Here is a 24015-nt window from a genome sequence, read left to right on the forward strand (position 1 = left end):
AGCAGGAGTAAGATGCCCCATCTGCTCTGTAAGATTATTTACATTCCTCATATCCCACCAAAATTTTCTGGGATCACCAGGTTTTATTTCATTTTTTCTACCATCAGAATCCTTTCTTTCAGATTGAACTTCCTGTGTGTCGGTTGAACCAGGATTCTCAGTTAAAAACTGTTCCCAGAATACATCGTTGACTCCAGTTGCCACAGCGGGAGTAGTCCCAGCAGGTTGTTCCTTCGGTGAAACAGGCTCTGGCACAACAGCTATAGAAGGTTCAGAATTCATGTCAATACCAGGTGTTTTAGGGCGAAAATCAAAAATGAGTTGTGCACAAGATATAACTGGACTTTCTGCACCACTTGTAGACTCATCCATCTCTATCGTTTTAGTGTTATGATTGTGGGTTTGAACAACATCATTTACCATATTCTCCCAGAATGTCAGGGATGATTCCAACTGCTCAAACTGCTCCATGTTTAACAGGGCAAAAGAATTACCATCTGCATTTTCTCTAGACAGAGCTTGGGAAGTAACCGTCTGATTATCCTCATTACTACTGGCTTCACTGTGTAGACAACCAATTCTCGACAGCCTTCTCTTTCTATCATGACCTTCCAACTGCGGCATTAGATTTAAGGCAAGACCTGGTTGAGGCAACACTCGGGTCACAAAAGATACCATAGTTTGTTGTCTTCGTTCCATTTGCTTCAGCTTCTCTTTCAAACCCTCAATTTGCATCTCAAATCCTTTCTGCTGTTGCTCCTGCATTTGTAACTCCAAAATAAGTGCTTGTTTATCACGTTTAAGCCTCTCTATATCATCCTTCATACTCTGTCTTTCTGAATCAGTCAGCAGATTAGAGCCTTGTCCTTGAAGATTCTGCAACGAATGGCTATGAACTGGCTTCCGTCTATGGATGTTCTTCATTAGAAATGGTTGACCTCTTATAAAATCTTCATTAGCAAATTCCCATTGCTCGGGATCAATTTTCCTAAAACCCTATTAAATATCAAGACATTTCAATTCAACCTAAAAATACAAAAGAAGGAAGAACAGAAACCGACACACACAAACACAACCACACATCAAACATGTATAAGCATGTAATAACAAGAGAAACAAAAAAGAAGCCAGCTGATTATAAAGGAAATGGCTTACATAAGTATTGAGCTGTCTGATGAAGCTAGAGAAGTTATTATGCTTAAAAAATCTGGGCAGCAAATCCCTGGCAAACTCCGGTGGATCCCATACGGTAAAACTCTTATTGCTCTGACTCCAAGAAACAATTGAATCCGTCGAAGGATCGTCCACCATCTCATACGTCTTTGCAAGAAAAGGCGGCAGCGAGTTCGGACTGCCCTGTGATTCATCCATCCTAAGATAAAACCTTAATCTTTAACCCAGTCGCACCATCAACAACCTCAAATCCAACAAAAAGAAAAAATGTTTTTCTAAACCTTTCCAATTCCAATCCAACAAGCCCTGAATTCCCATAAAACCCAATTCATCCTCCTTCGAAACAGAAAAACTCATCAATTTCAACCAAAACAAGAAGAACCCATAATTATTATGGTTCCAAAGAATCAATCAAACAGACCAAAAAACCTCCCTCTAAACCCCAAAACCATCTAATCCTCAATTAATGGAAAGAAAGAAAGAGAAAATTTAAGCAGATCTCAAAATTCAGATAGAAGTTGGAAACCCTTTAATTATTTGTTGTTGCTATTAAAAACAAACAAAACTGAAGTGGACCCACATGACGAATTAAACCACACAACACAAGGAGAATAAAACCCCAGAAACGTATGACAGTTTTCGGGTCTCTTTTCTTGTAATTATTTTTATAGCAAAAGCAACAGTAGCCACTTGTTCATTTCTATTCTGTTATTTTTAGCTACAAAATCAATGTATATACTGCTGCTGCTATTATAACATGACAATACTTTTTAAATACTATCAATAAATTAATTAAACAAATAACTTGGGGCCTAAGCAACAATTACTTTTATTTTAAATTTTCATTAACTTCAGCAATTTTAAGAAAACAATGAATAAATAAATTCTTTATTTTAATGGCCAAGAAGTTGCAGGGACATTTAATGTAAACAACGATGCGTTTCTTTGTCGTTCAGTTTTTTTTTCTCATTCCCTCTCAAACCAGGTAGAGATGTTCTTATTTTGAGTTTTCTTTTTTTGGTACACATTTATTTCTTTCTTGTTTAGTTATAAGACTACAGCTGTTTGTGTGTCAAAAACTATTTTTCTTTTAAAAATTGATTTTCCTGAAAACTTTGAAAAGTATTTTTTTTTTTGTTATGTTTGAAAATGTTATGAAAATGATTTGAAAAATATTTTTAAGTATTTGATTATACTATTAAAATTTAAAAAATAAATTATTATTGTATGAATTTTTTTTCAAGTTTATTAAAAGAAAAGAAACCAAAAATGAAAGATAAATAAGTTGAAGTGGGATTAAATTGAAAAAAGTTATAATTTTGTAAATTATTTTTCAAATAAAGAAAATAGCAATAAAAAATAAATATCAAATCTAACATACGAAGAAGTTGGAGGATAAAATTAAAAAAATAAAAAATAAAAACCAAGTTGTCCCCAACTAATCTAATAATGACTTATACACCTTGTGAAAATATTGTATTACCCTTAATAGGCCTTTGATTTTTGTTGACAAGGGCAAATTGGTCATTGCACTATTCAAATCCACGACACAATGAGTTTATGTTCACAATGAAACTTTGATCTTTTTTTTTATATAATGGTGGCCATTTTATGCATATTATTAATTTACAAGCCATTTGACTAGCGTTTAATTGCAAGTAGAATATTTTTTTCTAACATAAAAAAATAAATATATAGGTGTTGTTAGTATGTTATTTGACACCAACAAAAATTATAACTGAGAATTCAAAAGTCGATGTTAAATATACTATAATAAAGTGATAATCATGTGTTAATAAATATAAAAAAATTGTTATTACAAGGTTATGTGTAGAATCTCAAATTACTATTTAACATAATAAAAAAAATAACAATATTGTGAGAGAATATCATTGTATATTTAGTTATTTATAGTCTTGGTATCCTAATATAGGCTATCATTATGTTAAGATATATAAGCCTGAATTTACCTTTCTTGGAAATGATCAATTTGACTATGGTTTTTTGGATCCTATATTCATGAGATTCACATCAGAAATTATCAAAATAACACTCTAACATTAAGTTATCTTCTTTTATCTTTTAGTTTCTATGTGATTTTATTGTTATCATCATCTAACATCTAGTTGCGATAAAAGTTAAAAATATATATATTATTTATGATTTAGTTGTTTATAATTAAAAAAAAAAAGCAAGATCAAAGAAATTGCAAAAATGAAAAAAAAAGTAGGGTTTAGGTTGTAAATTAGGATTTTCACGTAAAATCTTGAATTCGACAACTCAAATAAAAAAATTCTTGATTTTTAGGATATCTTAGTGTCATATATTGATTGAGGTTATTTAGACATACTTTGTTAGGTTATTTTAGAAAATTACAAAAACATTTTATAATGTATAGCTTTGCATAAAAGAAAATTCTTTTGTTGTTGATTTCAGATTTGCTAGATAAGAATTAGTTTAAAAATAGTGTCCTTGCTTAGTTTAAGCTATTTGAATCTTATATAAGTTGTTTTTGTAATTTTATAATTTTTTGTATCTTTGTATCGTTCATATTTTACACAAATTTATTTTTCTATTTGTGATTTTATAATGGTAGTTATTGGTTTTTATTGCTTCATGAGTCCATATAATTATATTGGATTGTGCAGTTAAATCATTAATTTTTCTGATTTGTTGTGAATTAATTCCTTTAGGGATTGAAATTTCTTAGATTGAGTGGTAAAAGGTGAAAGGTGAATTTATTATAATGAAAAGTAAAAAATATGAAGAGATATATTAAATCTAAACACATGAGAAAGTATATGAGAATATATTTTCTCTTGCTACTAATGTGGTTTTCAAATCTTCACATTGTCAACAAAAAGTGAATTATCCCTGTGGAAGAATAAAAATAATCCAAAATAAAGTTATTTGGTTATGCAACAATAATTGAAGATGATAAACATGTGTTCTAGAGAAGTTATAAATAAAATGGATGAATTGAGAATCACGGTACCTACCTTAACCTTTGAAAGGGGTCAATCCATAAAGGTTTCAGGGATAAAAGTCTTATAGGACAAGCTATTTCACCTTTAGAGAAATATATAGTTAAAAATACAAATAAAGACATCGAGGATTTTAATTTTAAACATGGTGTTAAGTTTTGACTATTGGTGAATATAACTTTTGGGCATTCAATTAGCTATATGTAGCATTAATTTTATTCATGTAAAATATATTTATTATTAATAAAAAAAATTTTATCTTTAATATTCATTTATATTTGATTAATGAATGTAATGCTTTATTAATAATTCTAGGGTAAAGATAAAATTCATGAGACAAAAAAAATACTTTACAAAAGAAATTATATATTTTTTATAATTATAAGATTTTACTACATCAAAGCATTGTTCCTAAATATTCCTAGTAAATATTCTATTAATATTAAATATTAATTATAGTTGTTGAAATCAATGCATATTATATTCATTCTTTTATAAAAAAAAAACAGTTACTCTCTTAAATTGAGATATGACAAATACCTAAAACTAATATATCTAAAAGGAAGTGGGCATCTTTCTTATTTCGTGTTCATTTCTCTTCATGGGTATTGGAGGGTTTAGTTAGTTATAATTTTTGTCATATAGGTTATCGTTGAGTTAAGTTCAATTACAAATATAAATTTAACTTTCTTGAAAAATGTTGATTTGACCATAGATTTCCAAGATCTTATATCCATGAGGTTCGCATCCCCTTGGATTTTCAATTTATGCATTTTTTTAAATTTACCCTAAATCTTAGTTTTTCCTTCAATTACATCATTAATTGAAGTAATATGGTCCCCAAATTCCAACATCTATTTTATTTTAGTTTCTGATCCTTTAATTCTTTTATTTTTGGTCAAATTAAGTTTAAATTTCAAATTTTCTTTTCAATTACATCCTTGATTAAATTAATAGGATCCCTAAATTTCAACATCTCTTTTATTTTGGTTCTTGGTCCTCTAATTCTTTTAATTTTGATAAAATTGACTTTAAATTTCAACATTTTATTCAATTAAATCCTTAATTGAATTAATTGGGCCTCCATACTTTGCCAACTTATCCATTTTGGTCCTTGACTAGCAAGTTTGCTAAATTTCACCCTTAATTCATATTTTACTCCCCAATTAGGCCCTCAATTGAATGAATTGAATGAATTGGACTTCTAAACTTTGTCATTTTTCCCATTTTGATCTTTAATCTTTTAATTATTCCAATTATGACCAATTTCATCATTTGTTTTTAATTTTTTTCAACTAAAATCCCTCAAATTACATGCCCTCGTGAATTTCTGACTTAAAATAAATTAATTTCTTGTCTGGTTACAGATCAAAATTGCATTTTATATTTTAGATTTTTTTCTTTTAGTAATTTTTTTGAAAATATTTTCTTTGAACATGATTTTTTTAATTTAATGATTTTGAAGATATTGTTTTTGAAAAGTCTTTAGGAGTAAAAATTGGATTAAGAAACTTCTAGATAAAAAAAAAAACCTTTTGTTTAAGAAAAATACAATGACAATTTCTAGGCAAAAAATTCACGTGCCTGTGTACTCGTAGAGTTTTGAGCCCATTCCAAACATCTTGATACAAGCAACAGTGCATGTGGATTTTTACAAAGTAGTTTTTAAAACAAAGCAAGTTCTAAACTATTTTACACAATTTAATTTGAGCTTTCTTTTCTTTGATTTATTATAGGATTTTAAAAACATTTTAAAAAATTATTCCACAACTACTTGCAGAATTTTCTTATAAAGCAAGGAAAATAAGAAAAAAAAATCGAGTAGAGATTGATATCAACTATTTCTATTTGAGCGAGCCAGAGCGAAAAAAGAATTATTCTTTGTGAAACATTTGAAAGAGGTAAGAAAGGGGTTGGAAAAAAAACTAATCAAAAAATCTAAACCTAAAAACTGAAATGAATTACCGACTACCTTAAAAACAAATGATGAAGAGCATTTTTCACGTTTTAAAAGGATAAACTCCCAGCAATTATACTAGATAATGTCATAATATATAATTTATATTTTAATATGATATTTAAAAACTAATTTAATCCAAAAACTTAAGAGGTTAGGCGAGACTCGAAAATATAATTTATATTATTTCAGTATATTTTCTAAAATAAAAGTTTTTTAAATTTTAAATTTGCATAAACTCACACTACCTTATACTATTAATTATATTTTAATTAAAAGAGAGAATAAGGGAGTTATTAAACTCATGGTTATTTTATTATCAAGATTTTAATATCATATTAAATAATCAATTTATCAAAAAAAACTTAAACTATTAGATAAAAATTCAAGATATAATATATATTATTCTCTAACAAATTATATCACATGGCCATAAAAGAAATTCAAATCAACCAAAAAATAATAAAAAAAAAAACTAATAAGCTTTAAAAAATACAATAAGTTAAGTTTACATAACTTTAGAAGTTGAAACAGGAGAAGAAGAAAATCTCTAAAAGAAAAATACAGAAATTAAAAGGAAAGGTAAAAGAGGCTAGAATACCAAAATCCCAACAACACTTGGTGTAGAATCCAAGCTCGAACACCCCTAAACACATAGAGCTAGAAGACATTAAAAAAAAACAATAAGCCATCACAGTTCTTTTAGGCTTTTTTTTTTTAAAAAAAATGCCAAATATATCATTCATGCATAAACAATAAAAAAATATTTAGCAACTTTTTTTCAATTCTATGCCAAACTATTAACTTGTAGAATATAGGTTTGAATTAAGTTTTGATTAAGAGAATTACTATATTTTAAAAATACAGCTTTAGATGCCCTTCTAATCACAATTTCGGATAAATACCAAAGACATAATTTTTTATTATCAAAGATAGATCTTTTTGTAATTAACCAATAAAAAAACAGAAAATGTTTCCGCCTTTAAAATCAAAGTAAATATAAATTACATGCTTTCGAAGTAACCAAAGGATGTAATCAAGATATATTATAATAGTGGAAATATTATAATATTATAATCAAATAAACTGAGGTATAAAATAAAACTATGATGGCTACGTTCTTGGAATAAATTAAAAGCATGAACTGCACACGACGGTGTCACTTTGATTTTTCTCTTGTCGAGGAAATCACAAGAGTCTCGTCGAGTTTAGACAAAGATTTATTTTTATTTTTATTTTATGTTTTTTGTCTGTGTGTTTTTATGTGAGTGACGTGTGTGCTTTGGTGGGTGGTTAATGGGCAACGGTCAAGCAATTTTTTTTTTTTTTTTTTTGAAGGGGAGTCCATGTATTAGTAAGGACTTGTGTGTTTAACTTTTCTCTTTGAGTGCTGAAAATGACAACTTTTGTGTTATTATAAAAATCAAATCTTTTAAGAAAATAAATGTGTAAAGCATATCTTAGCTGTGTTGCCATACGTGGTCTATAACTTTGTTAACCACCCGGCTGTCGTATTTACTACTATTATGCCCTACAAAGATTATAATATTTGTAATGTGTGGTGATTAGTTTTTATTAAACTATATTTGTAGTCAATTAGTGATGGTTTGCTAAATAAGTTATGCCATGCTAAGGTTATTCCACACTACCATCCTATCCAAAATTTGAAACCATCCTTGCTCAGAGTCATGGCTCGTGTTTAAAATTTAAATAATTTTAGATTTTAATTATATTTCAAATAGATAAAACTCAAGTTTATAATTAACCTAATCAATTTAGATGATTTATTGAGCCAACCTAAAATCTAAATAACTCGAAATAACTAAGTATGCTCATCACAATTAATTAAACATGACAGTTTATCAAAGCACACTAAATATACTAAATATATTTGGTATGAGATATTTGACATGTGTTACGCCACGAGTTATGTATTTGTTTTAAATTTTTTTTGAATATGCGTGTTATTTTAATGTGTTTTTTATATAAAAAATCTATAAGTATAAATAAAAAAAATTTATGCTAATATTTAATTAAATAAATTATTAACCATTTGTGTAAATAAACAAGAAATCGTTAACAATAACTTATAGAAAAATTAAAAAATATAAGAGATAAATATAGATCAAGATACTTGATTCTGCAACAAAAAACATTTATCTAGTTGTGTTTACTGAATTTTGATGTTAACATCAATTTTTTATTGAATCAAATTATAATAAAAATAGATACATAATTAAAAATAATTAAAGAAAAAGAATATTATACAAGACTGAACATATTAAAAATATTATCTAAAAATAAGTATTTTTATTTTTTAAAATAAATTTCATTTATATATAAAAAAATTATAGATGAATCAAAATAATATTTTCAAAACTTAAATACATGCAAAAAATTAAAAAAAAAAACTTGTATTAAAAAAGGCTTCTAAAACTTGTGGTTTAAATCATAAGACCGATATAAATCAATAGAAAATAAATTAAAAATAACCACAAAACTCATCTTTTTAAAAATAATTAATGTAGAATAATAAAATTAGCAAAAAAATTAGCAAAAAAAAAGGATATCGACTGCATTAATTTTTTTAACTCGTAGCTCGGTTCATTAGATCGGAAGTACCATAAATAGAAAAAATTGCAAAGTTCTATTCATAACCAATAAAATATTGAAGAATGAAACTGAGAAAACAATCAAATTAATACATCAAAGGATCTAAAATAATAAAAAAATTGTAATTAAAAGAATAAGGTTGAATATCAAAATAAATTTTATAAGAAAGATAAATTTAGTTTAATTTTAATAAAATTATATGTTATGTGAATTATTGAGGTTAACTGTGAATTGTAAATTGTGTTTATGAATTGTGAAATTGGTTTGTGGGGGCTGTAGTTGGGATGTGAATTGTTGTGACCTGTGAAGCTGATTTGGTTTTTTTGGGGGAGGGAGCTAGAGAGGTTGAAAAAAAACTGCCCTAGAGACATCTTTCTTGGAATACAATTTGAGAGTTACAAATGCCAATTCATGCTATTTTTTTATATATCTTTCATTAACTGTGTTTTTTCTTTATATAAAAAAAAGAAGTTAACAGAGGTAAGGTAAAAAAAATCAACTTTGGAAGGTGGCGCAACCCAGGTTGCCCCACAAAGCGCCAACCATCCGAAAGGAAGTAGTAAATGGACAAGGCCCCGAAGTCACACGCCACACACAGTTATTCCATCTGGGCTGTCTAATCATTCAAGAGGCTCACTTGTCACGCAAAAAAGCCAATAGGAGGCGGCGCTGGGAGCAAAGTCACGTGAAGGGAAGGTTTTGCAACAGAAGAATGGAGGAGGGTGAAGGGATTAAACATATCATGTCATGGCATATGATGAAGGAAGAAAGACGAGAACAAATTATAAGATAATGTGATGATGTTCGTAGCTATCCATTAAAAAAAGAAGGATTTGCGCCCACCCATTGCGAGCACTGACAAAAGTGACGCCGCTCGATCCCACAAAAGCGAAGGGAGGGTCAGACGATCAATTCAAGTCAGAAGAAGGCAGCACAGCACGCCGGCAAGCATCGAGTTCCCGCCGCAAACGTGCCTGCCTGCTCCTATTGATCAGGTGGTTAGCCTACCAGGCCCCTTCATGTCCGCGTTATCTGATTGGATGGTTTCGTAGCAATGGTTTCTCTAGCTAGGTTTTTTTTCGCCATTTCTTGATGCTCTTGTGACTGGGAAGCGATAGTGGTATTACAATGTTTGGAAACCCGTCGATTGTGTTTCATAAAAATTTTAATTTTTTTTATTAAAAATTAATTTTTTATATGTTTTAGATTGTTTGAATGAATTAATTTTAAAAAAATAATAAAACATCAATTTGATATATTTTAGTATAAAAATTTATTTTAATTTAATTTAATATTTTTTTTATTTAAATATATGTTAGTAATTCAATTTGATATATCTATTAGGATATAAAACATGAATAAAAAGTGAATTCCATTGAAAAATTTTAAAAAGATAAGACAATTAGAAAAGCTAAATAAGATAAAGCAAAATAAGAAAAAAAATCCTTTTGTTTTTTATTTTCATAATATTTTTTTTAAAAATTTTTAGTTTTATAAATTCAAGTAGTGGATATACATTGTAATGAAAAGTACATTTAATATCAACTCGTTTATTGGCTTGGTGTATTGCTATGTAAGTCTTTTTGAAATTATTATTAAATTGAACAAAGGTTTTTAGGTTTATATGATAGTCGATTTAGGTTTCGGATCATGTTGGTTTTCAAAGTAAATTAGAAAGGTGTTGATTTGGTGTGGCCCTGTAAACTTAGATGATCTAATTAAAATCTAATATGATTTTAATTAAAATAATATTCATTTGATTTTTTTAAATAAAAGAAAACAATAATAATGATGTATTGGATTATCTCAGGTTAAACTGAGTTAACCTGCCACATCTATGATCTAGATCATGATCATAACTAAATTTAATAATTTTATTATTTAAGATTCATTTTTATTTAGTTAAACAACAATAAAAATAGATACATTTAGGAACGACAACAAATAAGATTATCGAGGAAAAATGTATTTTTCTCAACCTAAAGCTAAACTCTATTTTCTAATTAATGCATCCCTTGACTGTTTAAACAAAAGTATTTTTTTTTTATTGTAAGCTCTGCTTTTTAAATAAAAATTTATCATAATTTCAAAATCAAGTTTACAAAAAAAATTAAAATAATATCTCAATACTTTTATATGTGATTAAAGGGGAAAAATAATTTTATTTTTATTAAATATTCATAAGCAATCTCTTTTATCTTCATATTAGATACATAGTAATTGGAATTTCTTTTGTTTAAAGGAATATTCATAAGCAATCTCTTTTATCTTCTAAATATTAGATGCATAGTAATTGGAATTTCTTTTGTTTAAAGTTTCATTAGAACGTATAATGTTATTTAAGAATCATGGAAAAATTGAACATTAATTTTATTATCATATTAAGCCCTGTTTTTCCTATAGCATTTCAATGAAAAAAATTAAAAATTTTAAATAACAAATATATAAAAGGTCCAATCACATGGACTAAAAACCTAGGGCCTGCAACGTCCGGCCCACACATCTAACTTTATTTTATTTATTTTTTTCTCAATTTGAATAACATGTATTTAAAAAATAATAAAAATGATTGCTTATTATTTGATAGTCTATATTTTGGTTATCAAAGAAATGGTTAAAAAACTTTGTTGGAGTTTTTTTATTTAAAAAATTATTTATTTATTTATCTTCATTTAAAACTATATAACAAACATCTTTAGAATTTCAATAAACGAGTTTCTCAACTCAAAATATCTCTAAATCAGTTTAAAAATATATAATTAAATTAAAAAAACTTCTTAACGCTAATTTTTTTTTTTAACAATGTAAAAGTTCAAAATTATCTTGATAGTTCAACAAAATAAAATTCTAGACCAAATCATAAAAGTTCCAATCTAAAAAGACCAAAAATAAAATCAAAAAGACCCCACAACAAATTCTTATAAAAAGAGCTAGATAAACAATACCAAAAGAGAAAAAACATTATTTTTTGCCTTGTTATCAATTTTGGTTCGTGAATTTTTAATTTTTCATTGATAATAAAACTAGTTTTGACATGCAAAATTAAGGCTTAACCCAATGATAAGATATATTTTTTTTTGAACTATGATAACTCATAAAAGGATGCATTGTTAAGTTTAATTTTAAATCAATACAATATGAGTAATAAAAATAAGTTTGATTATCATAGTAAAAATAATAATTAAATGATAAGAAAGAAAAAATCATTGTTCTAACCCGAAATTTTATTTTCCTTCTCTTTTACATTTTTGTTAATGGTTTAGGTTTCATTATCATATTAAGAATTTTAAATACATTTATCTATATTTATCTTCTTTTTTTTGTCAACTTTTTTTTTAAATTTTCTTATCTTTCTTTTTTTTTTTTCCACAATTTTTATCAAGTTGTATGTTTTATCATATCTCACAAGATAACATATAATGTCAGACATGTTGATGTCTAATAAATTAATGAATAATAAGAAATTAGATAAAAAAATAAAAATAAAATATATTAATTCAAAGACATAAAACTAGTTTGTATGCGCTATGTAGGGAGGAATAATTTTAAATAAATATAAAAAGGAATAGAATTCTAATGAGTATTCACAAGAATCTCGATAATTTAAATGAAATAGTGAAACAAATTACATCCAGAGGCAAAACATATTTTTCTTAATAATAGCATGTTATTTTTAAGGAAAAACTTATCATAAAGCGAAAGGTAAGTTTTTTTTTGTGCTGATATAAGATAAAATCAAAGAATAATTAATAAAAAAATAGGTTTGTGCTGATATAAGATAAAATCAAAGAATAATTAATTTTTGAAAATTATATAAAAATTAACAATCAAAAAGAATATTTCATTCTCATTAATGTGTATTTTTTTACTATTTTTTACATATTAGGTTTATATATAATTATCAAATAGTGATTGCAAATATAAGCATAAAAGATATGATCTCATTTAAAAAGTATGATATAAAGATAAAGATTTATTTTAAATTAAAATACATTTTATGAGCCTAGGAGGTTAGGTCCATGCATCCAACCTCAAAAGAGATAAAGGATAGGCGTGATGGGTTTGGACTGGGCATGTGCACCTTCACCCTTTTACATTAAACGAATGACATGTCTTCCATTCAATCTAAAAAAATAAATTACAGTGGGCAATGTATTGTTTGCTACATTAATGTTTTAGCCACCAAACTATAAAATCTTTACGGGTATGGTCTACATTTTCCACATAAATAATTAGAAAAAACTACCATTATTAACTCTTATTTTTAGGATGGATTTATCGACTCCAAGACTAACTTTTTTATGGCTAAAATATTGTCGGTTGAGGTTTTTTTTTTTTTTTTCAACAACTTTCTTTCCTCTCTCAGGACTTAGGGAATGAAAAATGAAGTTTAAAGACCAAAATATAAAACTATAAATTTTCAGTAACCAAGTTGAAAAAATAACAAAAACTTCAGGGACTGAAGTTAACTTTATCCGCTAAAGTGCCATTAACGGCGCGTATGATTCTCAGGGCATAGTGAAACCCCGTTTTGATTGAGTATATTTTATAATTATAATTTTGCAAAACCTACGATAACGGAAAGAAAAAAAAGGCGTATCCTTAACGTTAGGCAATTATCCACGAATCCAAGTTCAAATTAAGGCATTCCTCGAACTCATTATCTGATTTGGCATTATTTGGACACGGACCGTATGGTCAAACTCCAAACACAAACGGTCCCATAGTCTGTCCAAATATGCCGTGCCAAGATCATTAATCCAAACATCTGTCACTTTACACTTTACATTTTTATTTTCATTTAATAATAATAATAATAATAATAAAAACACATAACAAGACACCGCTCACTCGATTGGCTTCCCGTCCACACCTCGCCTCCAGTCACCACCACTGCCCTTTTTAAAAAGCCTAAACACGTGCTAACACCGTGATCCCGGAATAAAGTCTGTATGGCATCCCTGTAAATAACTTGACTTTCCAAGGTTAAATCCACTCCCTCTCTCCAGATTTAGCTCACCTTCCCCGACCCACCTCCCTCATTTAACCACTTCCCTCCTATAATTAACCAGAAAAAAGAGAGAGCCAAAAAGCCGCCAAATCCGTTTGTTTCTCGAGAAAATTCAAGCTATCAAAGGACTCGATCCAATCAGCAGAGTGAATTTTTCATCTCTTCCTTCTTCTTTTTTCAGTTTTGTTGACAGAGAGTTAGACAGGTTAGTATTAATACAAGAATGACGTCGGGGACGAGAATGCCGACGTGGAAGGAGCGAGAGAACAATAAGAGAAGAGAAAGGAGAAGGAGAGCGATCGCAGCGAAGATCTATTCAGGACTTAGAATGTACGGGAATTATAAGCTACCAAAACACTGTGACAATAATGAAGTGCTTAAAGCTCTCTGTAAAGAAGCTGGTTGGACTGTTGAAGAGGATGGCACTACTTATCGAAAGGTACGCTACACGAATATCAAATAACTATAGCAATGAGTTCAGTTTTAACTGCTTTGTTTTTCGGGTAAGCTGCACACGTAAGAGTTTTAGTTGCTAGCGGTGATAGCATGCGCTGGTAATTCAGAGAGATAGATCTGAATCTGAGATGAAATCTATTTTGATCGTTGTTCGAGGTGCGAAATTGGAAATGAGAGGTTTTATGAATGCTAACGTGCGCCAGGTGATCTTGGCGTATGATAGAGGGTGGTGAACTGCATACTGATGGACGGTTAGGATTTTTAATTTGGTTGATGGAGTGTGAAGGCTCAAGAAAGTGTTTCGGTTTTGTGTTTTGTTAACGCACGAAACACGAGATCTTAAGATTCAGACTCTGTTTTTCGTGCTTTGATTCTTACACGATCACGGTAAACAGTAACTCTCAGATGGGTACCCTGCCTGACAAAATATTCGTGTGATTCGGAGGGGTAGTCTGGTCATTTTCGAGCAAAATTCATCTCTTTTGCTTTGCTTTAAATGCAACTAATTGTTTCTCTTTTTAATCTCTGTCCTGATTTTTTTTTTCTTACCTCTGCCTGCTTTGGAGATTCCTACTCTTTTCATTTTCATCTCAAAAATAAGTTTTTTTTTTACCTCGAGATTCCCTCAATTATTTACCTTCTTTAATTAATTTATTTTGTTATAATTACTTCGACGATAACATGACCGAGGCAGATGCCGATAAAGTTGAAAAGGTGGTATAATAAGGTGATAACAAATCCTTGGATTCCATTGATGCAATGGAGTATTGCTATTCTTTTAATTTTTAAATATAATATTTTAAAAGTAACAAAGCGTGTGAGGAGGTGTGGATGTTTGATTAATGCCGTTGAATAGGAACATGTTGGGGGTAGGGAAGATGGCGTGACGTGGGGTGCAGTTTATTGATCGATAGCGCTATTGTTTTGACATTAATTCCCTCTTTTGTCGCCCCTAAATTACCCTTCCCCCCCTACCCTGTTCTCTCTCTCTCTTTTGGGTGGTGAGGGAAGTTGCTGCCCCTGCACGGTAGCTTGTGTAGTGAAAGCTGTGTGATTTGATTTGTTCACGTGTAATTGTAATGGTGGATCTCGCAATTAAGATTGTATAATGGGATAATCGAATTGCTGGTGATTTTATAATCTTTGGAAAAGAAAATCACGTAATTGTGAGCTGCAACATGATCTGACCTCAGCATTTGGTTGGAGTCCACCTGTTCTGCTTTTATATAGTTTGTTGTAATTTGAATCATGTACGCTGCTTGATGATTTGTCACTTGCATTTAAAATTTTCAATTAAATAATTCATTAAGCTTGGCAAGGAGATGAACTGTACAGGCGGGTGGTCTGTGATAGTAGGTGCTCCCATAACTGGTGAAGGGGCTTGGTATTTTTTTTGAAAGAATCACATTTTATTTAGTTTTATTTTGTTGCTTTGAAGCTTGGGAAACCCTTACCATGCTTCAAATCCTTTGAATAACAAGTAATGAATTGGTCAATTTGATTGCTTTTAATGGATGAGGTATGAAATAGAGAGGGTCAGAGAGAGGAATTTGGGGGGCTCCATGAGGTGTTCAAGGTGTTATGTAGATGGGCTCATCGGAGCATATTGGAGCCATCGTAATTAGTGATCTTACATGCACAAGTCCAAGGATTTAGGGAAGTTTTTGCCACTCAAATCCTTCAAATTTTGATGATGACTATCGGTTGTAGAGTTGCTTAAACACTCGTGGACATTCAGGTGTTAAATGTATCCAACAGCCGAGTTATTTCCTAGTCAAATATGGTACTATTAATTCCATTACAACTACTCTCGCTTGCTAAGAATGAAAGTTTTTAACTTTCATATGGCATAATTCAAGGTGTTGCCATTGGAGAAACTTACAGTTACTTACATTTGTTTGGGTACCGAGATAGATATCCTTATCAAACCATCCTGAGATGTTGAAATATTTTTGTCTCAATTAACTGAATCATCTTTTGCATATCTATAGGGATGCAAACCTGTGGAACGCATGGATATTATGGGAGGTTCTGCATCAGCTAGTCCATGTTCATCATACCATCGAAGTCCATGTGCATCCTATAATCCAAGCCCTGCCTCATCTTCTTTTCCAAGTCCTGTTTCATCCCATTATGCTGCCAACGCTAATGGTAATGCTGATCCCAATTCCCTCATCCCGTGGCTCAAAAACCTTTCCTCTGGTTCATCTTCAGCCTCTCCCAAGCATCCTCACCATCTCTTCATTCATACTGGTTCCATAAGCGCTCCTGTTACCCCTCCATTGAGTTCCCCAACTGCACGAACCCCACGTACCAAGAATGACTGGGATGACGCAGCTGCTGGCCAATCTTGGATGGGACAGAACTACTCATTCATGCCCTCATCTATGCCCTCGTCTACCCCACCTAGTCCTGGCCGTCAGGTCCTGCCAGATTCAGGTTGGCTAGCTGGTATCCAGATTCCCCAAAGTGGACCCTCATCACCAACATTTAGTCTTGTATCACGGAATCCATTTGGCTTTAGAGAGGAGGCTTTATCAGGTGCAGGATCACGAATGTGGACTCCTGGACAAAGTGGGACATGCTCTCCAGCAATTCCGGCAGGCATTGATCAGACAGCTGATGTGCCAATGTCGGACAGTATGGCAGCCGAGTTTGCATTTGGAAGCAATGCAGCAGGATTGGTGAAACCTTGGGAAGGAGAAAGGATCCATGAGGAATGTGTTTCTGATGATCTTGAGCTTACACTAGGAAACTCAAATACCAGGTAAGGTGGAGTAGGTATCTGGTTGAATGGATTTAACTACAATGAATTGAAGTTCATTTTTTTTTATGTATTTTAATTCCAGTTTGATTTGGTAATAAGTTGTTTGTTTTAATGTTACAGATAGGGAGATCAATGGAAGAGGGGGTTGAATGAGTTATCCCTTGATCTCTCCATTTGGCTTCTCGATTCCCATCAGGCTGTCATGTCTTTAACTTTGTGTTGTGCATCTTTCGGTCGATAAAGCAGCTGAGTTAGAAGTACAGTGAGTAGGAGCGTCTGTTCATTTTTCTTTTCCTTATTCCTTTTTCCAACAAAAGAAAGAACTGAAAATTAAATTATAAATAGTTCATGGTGGTGACTTTTCCCCCTCAGTTGAATCCATTCTTCACCCTTTTTTTCCTTCTGGAATTCTTTTTTAGCTCTTTCTTTTCGAAAAAAAAGAAGAGGAAGTTCCCGTCATAGCCTTGATTACTTGTTTGGTGTGAGTCCTGTTTTGTTATTGAAAGTGAAGTTTATTTCAATTCCTTACTGATTAGCTCTGGAGTTTTGACCACCACTGGATCCTCTTTTCTCGCTGTTTGCCCATCCTGTGTTGCTGTATTTTCACCACTCTACTATTTTGCATCGCCTGCAGGCTGCCACTCTGCAAGGAAGCTGCCCTGCCCTAGCTTTTGTTTGATGATATTGATGGGCAAATCCTAACCCCTTCAACGATTACCAAGGGCAACTCTTACAGCCATAAGATTATTATTATTATTATTATTTATTTATTTTTTCATGGGTTCTCAAATCAGTCACCAGGGGGTTTACGAGCGCCTTCGATCAGATCAGAGTGCTATCATCCATATTCACTTATTTAGTACTCCAATAAAAATGGCAACATGATGATAATTTGGCATTGAAATCGATAGCAGGTAGACCTTGGCACCCCTTTGTTTTTAATTGACGGTCTGAAATATGCTGTTAATAGAAGTTACTTGTATAGCGCTGTGGGCCAATGCCTGCCGCTCAAGGCATCACCAGAAATATTTGGTGTCGCCCATAAATAGCTCATTTTGCTTGAGCAAATAAGCAAGCTACACAAAAAACCAAGACTTCGGAGGCATTGCTGTTGGATAATGCTTTTGGAAAATTATTTTTTTTTAAAAAAAAAAACATTATTTTAGGTCGAACATTGCTGAGACAAACTACACAGTCAAACACGCATTCGAGCAGAACAATCTTCTTTTTATTGCATGTAAATAAATTCAATTCCATTAAAGCATTGAAAGTCTTGTATGTACAGTTAGACATCCAAGCATGTCATCGACTTGTCATGTACAACTACTACACAATACATTCATGTAGGGGATTCTTTTCTTTCCTCCCCGCCTTCCTGGAGAGGCACTAGGCCAGATATTCTCTGGCAAACAAGCTCAACTATTTCAGAAGAGCAAAGAATGGCAATAAAGGACCCTACAAGTAAATGACTTGGCAAACAAGGATAAACAGTATACCAGGGATTTCTTTTCTTTACATCGACTTGTGTCCAGATATTTTCGACAATGAACTCCAACAAATCACCTCTCGAGCTTCTGATATAGGTCTGCAAGTGCACGATACAGAATTGCGGCAGCGGGTGGTCTGGGCAACGATCCAAGTAGTATATCTGACGCAGATATAGACTGGCTCCCATAGAATCTGGAATTCTCTTTTGAGCGGGTAGTGACAATGCTCCCTTCAAGTGAACATCCAACAAATGCTCCTGCATGTCCAACAATTATCATGTTTAAAGGAGAAATCACCACCATGTCAAAACTAGGCCCCAGAAAGGGTGGATTAGTTTGCGGAGGAGATCAGGATCTAAACTAGCTCATTTTACAGGAAAAAAAGTAGGCTTCTAAAAAAAATTACTGACGGACAAAATGCAAAGGAAACATAAAAGGCACAATTAGAACACCACCAGAAACATGTAAGTAACTGGACTGAAATAAGTAACTGTTTAACTAACAGAATTACCGAAGACAATGAGATTACCTTTACTGCAGCTGTATGTATAACAAGCAGCATATCCACCATCACCAGCTCGTAAATCTGCTTCAAATGCCCGTCCAGCAATGCCAACTGCTGCACTCACACCAGCACCGAATGACAAATGCGCATTACCACAAAATGTCTTGACTGCTTCCGTAGTTCTCAACACAATTATGAAATCGGTCAATTCACCTCCAGCCTGCAAGAAAATTTACCTCTCCATGATAGAATCCAGGGGAAAGAAAGCCAAATATCAAAATACAGATAGTTCTATTTGAAGTGGAAAATAAGACTTCATGGGTTCAGTGACAGAAGCATCTAATTCTCCCTTGCATAAGAATAGATGGGTTATAAACTCAAGTTTTTTCAGAACAAACATGTCATCAGCAATATGAATTTCAGCACAACAAATAGTCATCAATATGCAAAGATCTGTGCAAATATGAAACAACTACCTAATCTAAGTAACTACTCTTTCAGGACGCACTAAAAGGTCAGTGTCTCCGTATTTCCCACGAGTAGGGAAAAAGACAAGTCAAAATCAAGTACGTTCTGGTGAGTCTTTAAACAGAGAACACAGACAGTAGTAGAACCACCCATTAATTTGGGGGGCCCAGAGCCCCCCCAAATTTCTCCATTTGGAAGTAAGTAGCTTCCGTTGAAAGCAATGCTTTTAAAAAACATCAAATTTATGATTTTTTTCGTGTTTTTTTTTTATGATTTTGATGTGTTGGTTTAAAAATTCATAAAAAAATTTGAAAAAAATCATTTTGATATATTTTCAAATAAAATACACGCAAAATAATGATCCCAACGTAATTGAAGTTAATAAAGTTAAATGCAATCACCTGTTTCTCTGTGGTTCTTTAAAAGTTTTACTTATTTTGATAGTTCAGTAGTTATTTCTGACACCCCATCTTAAGAAATCTTGGTTCCGCAAAATAATGATCCCAACGTAATCGAAGTTAATAAAGTTAAATGCAATCACCTGAGCTCCCCATCCCAAACCAAGTGTAGATATGGCAGAAGGCGGAGAACATGAACCATCTTCTCTGTGAGCAATTACAAGTCCTGTTCCAATATTATATGTGACCATCACCCCAACTTTCACAATTGTGATAATTGCAAGGCCTTTTGCTCCTCGTAGAATGGCATCTGGAATTGACTTCTCGGGTTTCAAATAACCTACCTGTGAATGGAAATGCACCAAATCAGAATTAAACGTTGCACAATATGACAAGAGGTATCTAGCTATGCAAATGAACAGATCCATGAGTTCCTCTCCCCGTGATCAGTTACAACCAGTGCAGGATAGTTGCACGCACATTTTCTTTATTTCTTTCGTCTCCTTTTGGATAAACTAAAGGAGAAAGGGCTGAACATAAAGGAGAAAACAAAATAAAATTTAGGCCAAAACAAGCTCTTCAAGATTGCAGGCTTTCTTGTTCGATTCCCATTGAAAAGGACGTCATATAGTGCAAAACTTCCAATTCATGCCCACCCTTCAATGACTTGCACAGAAATTGTTAAACATCAGCAATGAATGACCAAAAACAAAAAAGGGATCTTAAAACCTTACCTTATGATAGCCTTGAATTGTGTTTGCTGCCTTATAAATTTCATATTCCATGGTCTGGCCCCATGGAAAGTTAACCCACGATCTCAAAGTGCTGAGGTCTGTCAGGTCATGAGTTGGTAGCTGGGCAGCATTGCTTACTTGATCCATCAAATATGTCTGGACAGACTCGAGTCGCACACAACATACATCACAGACTCGCTGGGGATCTGTGACACGAAACTTCACTGGCAACAAACTTCTTCCTCTAGAGCAGTCACCACAAAATATTCCTCCACAGAACCTACAGTGATGCCTGGAGCACATAATCGGATGAAACCGCACACCACAAAGCATACAAGCAGCAGCAGTGCTATCAGGCAACCATTTAGGAGGGTCCTGTTCAAGAATTTCACTCACGTTACCAAAATTAACCTCGGTGAGAGTTTGGGCCATCTCTTGCCAAGCTTGCTCAAGTAAATGGCTGGATAACCACGAAATCCCACACCCCTGTAAATCACCAGAAGCAATTGCATTCACTTTTCCACGAGCTGCAAGTAACATTTCTACAATCACATCCCACATAGTCAACTCCTTGTCCTCTCCAATATACTGACTCCACCCCATATCACCTTCAGGAAAATAACCACCATTGGAGTGAAAACCACCTCTAGCCGTCCACTCTTCACGATTACTTTCTATCATGGGCGGAACAGAAACAGGAATCCAAACCCCAGTTTCTTCATAATGAGGCGAGTCATAATAAAAGTAATTACCTAGCTTTTGATGGGTAATTTTTGTTTCTTCTCTCTTCTCATCATTCCCCTCCTCAAATAACCCAGTATCACTTTCTTCAGGTCTAATCATTTCCTGGCTCCCATTTTTTCCATTATCCTGTGATCAGAACACAATTATAACACATCATCACACAATTATAACACCATGTAAAGATACATCATCACACAATTATAACCCCATGTAAAGATCAAAACTTTTTTCTTATTATTATTATTCTGGTTTTGAACTAATAGAGAAAGAAAAAAATTGACATGAAATATAAAAAACCAACAACAATACAATATAAGTAAAGAAACAAGCAATGGAATTGGGGTGAATAGGATAAGTGATTTTACCGATGAAGGAGAAGTGGTAGGACGATGGGAATCAGAAACCCTAGAATCCAGGTTGTGGGTATTTTCAGAGTTTACAGGGCTGCCCTCCATGGAAAGCAACTCTTGTCAGAACGAAGAAGCAAAAACGGTTCAGGATCAACAGAAACAAATAAATTAACGATCTCCAGTAGCAAGAATAATAAGAATAACAATAGAGAGACAGAGAAAACGTGCAAAAGAGAGGATTGTCAAAGGCAATCAGTCCTAATTGAGGGAAACTTGTAGCTGTGAAATATTGGCGTGTCGTTGTGCTAATGTGTATTTCCCGTCTTCATAAAAGTCTATTTAAGTTTTGTTTTTTTAAGTCTGCCTTAAATAAATAAAGAGAAAAGATATACGAAACTCATACCCCCATGAAAAAAAAAAGAAAAAAAGAATATTTATATTTATAATTTCTTTTTTCTATTTCTTTTTATTTTTTTAAATATATACATAAAATAAAATAATTAATAAAATACCACTAGTTATTTTTTGAGTAATATAAAATTTTACATTAATAAAAATATAAAATATATCAGAAAAATACTGTAAATTAAGATACAAAACATGACAAATTGAAACAATATAAAGATATTTTTATATTTCTAAAAACAAAATCAATGGTATTTTTATTAGAAGTACAATGATCTTTTACACTTGATTCATTGACATATTAATCCTTTCAAATTTTTTAATATAATAAAATTACAATCATCTTTAAAACATAAAAATAATTAAGTCTGCCTTGAGAGCTTCTTAGTCCTTTTTTTTTAAAAATGCGGTAACTTAATTATTTTTAAAATAAAAAACTACTCTTGGTTTTTTTTTATAATTAAATTAACATAAAAATAAATTGATATTTTAATGAAAAAAATTATTCTAAACATCCTATAATTTCCTCTATTTTATATTTTGACTTCATTATTTTGAAAATTACAGGAAATACTCGCAATCAATTAAAATAATTAAAATAATTTAAAATAACCTTATATCGGAAGATGCACCGAAGATCACAAAGAGAAAATTTGATCTACGAGAGGGTGAGAGAGGAGTAAAGCACTGGACTAGCATTGTTGTTCAATGAAGGCTGATTAGCAGCAATGGGGGCTGATTAGTGGGTGAGATAGAAAGTGACAATATAATTTTAACAGTGTTAGGGTTTTTGGTTATTAATTAAAATATAATGATAAATTTATAAATAATTTATTTTTTGCTATAAATTATAAATTATAATTTTTAAAAGAATAATAATAAAGTGAAAAAATGACTAAATTATAAAAGGGTCAGTGTAATTTTCTTTTTTATAAATATAAAATATTATTTAAAAAATAAAAATAGTTGGCGCGTGCAATGCATACTCCAACAAAATGAGAGGTGTTTGTGCTGTTTAGATAGCGTGTGAGACATCATCTGATAGTCAAATGGTGATTTTCGAGATAGCGTTGGACTCTTCTTAACAACACTTTCGTTACTATACAACTCATGTGACCAATAAACCTCCGGTTTGGTGTTGCTGGTCTTTTTTCTTCTTCTTTACTCTCTCCACCACTAATTATATGTCTGACCTTTTAATATTTTAAAGTTAGCATTCAATTTATTTTTTATTTAGATTTGATCTATGTTTTTTTATTACTATTTATTTTATTTAAAATAATTTATAAAATTAGAGTTTTATTTTAATTTTATCATCTTTCAATATTTTTCATCTATTATATTCGGTCCCATTCTTTTTAATGTTATTTCTAAAATATTTTTCTTGATTTATTTTATTTTTTTCTATTTCATCCTTATTGTTTTATTTTATTTATTTTTACACAAGATTTAGTTTTCATTCGTTTTATTGATATTTGTTATGTTTTTTAATCTTGGATAATTAGGGATTTTGCTTCTTGTTTTTTTGGGTTTGCCTTCTACAAGGTAATTTGATCTCATAACCTGAGTCATAGATTTAAATATTAGTTTGATTTGATTTTAGTCCCTTTTTAGGTTTTTTTAATTGATTTTTCAATTTCACTTTTTGACATTAGATTGTTAGGCCTTCAATTTCATGATTTTTTCTATTTTTTTCTATTGTGTTATCTTAATCTTATATCCCAAGTTGTGGATTAATCGAGTTGAGTTGGGATTTTTTTATATTTTTTTAATTATTTTTCAATTTTGCACTTTATCATTTAGTTTGTTTAAGAGTTTACCTCCATTGTTTTATTTAATTTCTTCTGCATGAAGTTTGGACTGTGGATTCGGCATGCTCATTCTAGTCAATTTTTTTTGTCTTTAAAAAAAATTACAATTCATCCTTTAATGTTTGATTTTCTGGTAATTGAATTTTATATTT

General features: G+C 31.2%; 3 protein-coding genes across 6 annotated transcripts in view; 1 reads left to right on the plus strand and 2 right to left on the minus strand.

The window, feature by feature from the left end:
• The window catches only part of LOC105115658 (heat stress transcription factor A-4c-like), a 2252-nt gene extending 396 nt beyond the window's left edge, over positions 1-1856 (minus strand). Inside the window, exons 1-2 of one of the 2 annotated variants that reach the window (XM_011012612.1) lie at positions 1156-1856; positions 7-996 (exon numbers count right to left, since the gene is read on the minus strand). In XM_011012612.1, coding sequence (XP_011010914.1) covers positions 7-996; positions 1156-1371 — 1206 coding nt within the window. In that variant the 5' untranslated portion in view covers positions 1372-1856. Of the gene's footprint in view, positions 997-1155 lie in introns of both variants that reach the window. The other variant, XM_011012611.1, reaches the window with a different exon arrangement.
• An 11890-nt stretch (positions 1857-13746) lies between these two features.
• On the plus strand, positions 13747-17725 carry LOC105115659 (BES1/BZR1 homolog protein 4-like). 3 transcript variants are annotated; one of them, XR_840374.1, is made up of 4 exons: positions 13749-14177; positions 16186-16961; positions 17082-17223; positions 17596-17725. XR_840374.1 is itself a non-coding variant. In XM_011012613.1 (3 exons), the coding sequence occupies exons 1-3, from the start codon at positions 13962-13964 to the stop codon at positions 17083-17085; spliced, it is 996 nt and encodes a 331-aa protein (XP_011010915.1). In that variant the 5' UTR covers positions 13749-13961; the 3' UTR covers positions 17086-17496. The 3 variants fall into 3 exon arrangements, 2 of the variants coding, with proteins under 2 accessions (XP_011010916.1, XP_011010915.1); XM_011012613.1 differs by lacking the exon at positions 17596-17725 and having other exon boundaries at positions 17082-17496; XM_011012614.1 differs by lacking the exons at positions 17082-17223; positions 17596-17725 and having other exon boundaries at positions 13747-14177; positions 16186-16965.
• A 442-nt stretch (positions 17726-18167) lies between these two features.
• LOC105115660 (uncharacterized) lies at positions 18168-21986 on the minus strand. Its single transcript, XM_011012616.1, has 5 exons — positions 21663-21986; positions 20554-21423; positions 19963-20163; positions 18978-19173; positions 18168-18705 (listed from the first exon to the last, which is right to left on the minus strand). Exons 1-5 carry the CDS (start codon positions 21750-21752, stop codon positions 18521-18523), a joined length of 1542 nt encoding a protein of 513 aa, XP_011010918.1. The 5' UTR covers positions 21753-21986; the 3' UTR covers positions 18168-18520.
• Positions 21987-24015: the final 2029 nt, after the last annotated feature.

Source organism: Populus euphratica, unplaced genomic scaffold, assembly GCF_000495115.2.
Source record: "Populus euphratica unplaced genomic scaffold, PopEup_1.0 scaffold739.1, whole genome shotgun sequence".
Lineage (NCBI taxonomy): Eukaryota > Viridiplantae > Streptophyta > Magnoliopsida > Malpighiales > Salicaceae > Populus > Populus euphratica.

Excerpts from the sequence above, each read along its gene's own strand:
- LOC105115660 (XM_011012616.1), bottom strand. The coding sequence starts at position 21,752 with ATGGAGGGCAGCCCTGTAAACTCTGAAAATACCCACAACCTGGATTCT. Across the intron at positions 21,424-21,662 it reads CTACCACTTCTCCTTCATCG|GATAATGGAAAAAATGGGAG; the intron begins GTAAAATCACTT and ends TTCTGATCACAG. Across the intron at positions 18,706-18,977 it reads TACATACAGCTGCAGTAAAG|GAGCATTTGTTGGATGTTCA; the intron begins GTAATCTCATTG and ends TTGGACATGCAG.
- LOC105115659 (XM_011012614.1), top strand. The coding sequence starts at position 13,962 with ATGACGTCGGGGACGAGAATGCCGACGTGGAAGGAGCGAGAGAACAAT. Across the intron at positions 14,178-16,185 it reads ATGGCACTACTTATCGAAAG|GGATGCAAACCTGTGGAACG; the intron begins GTACGCTACACG and ends GCATATCTATAG.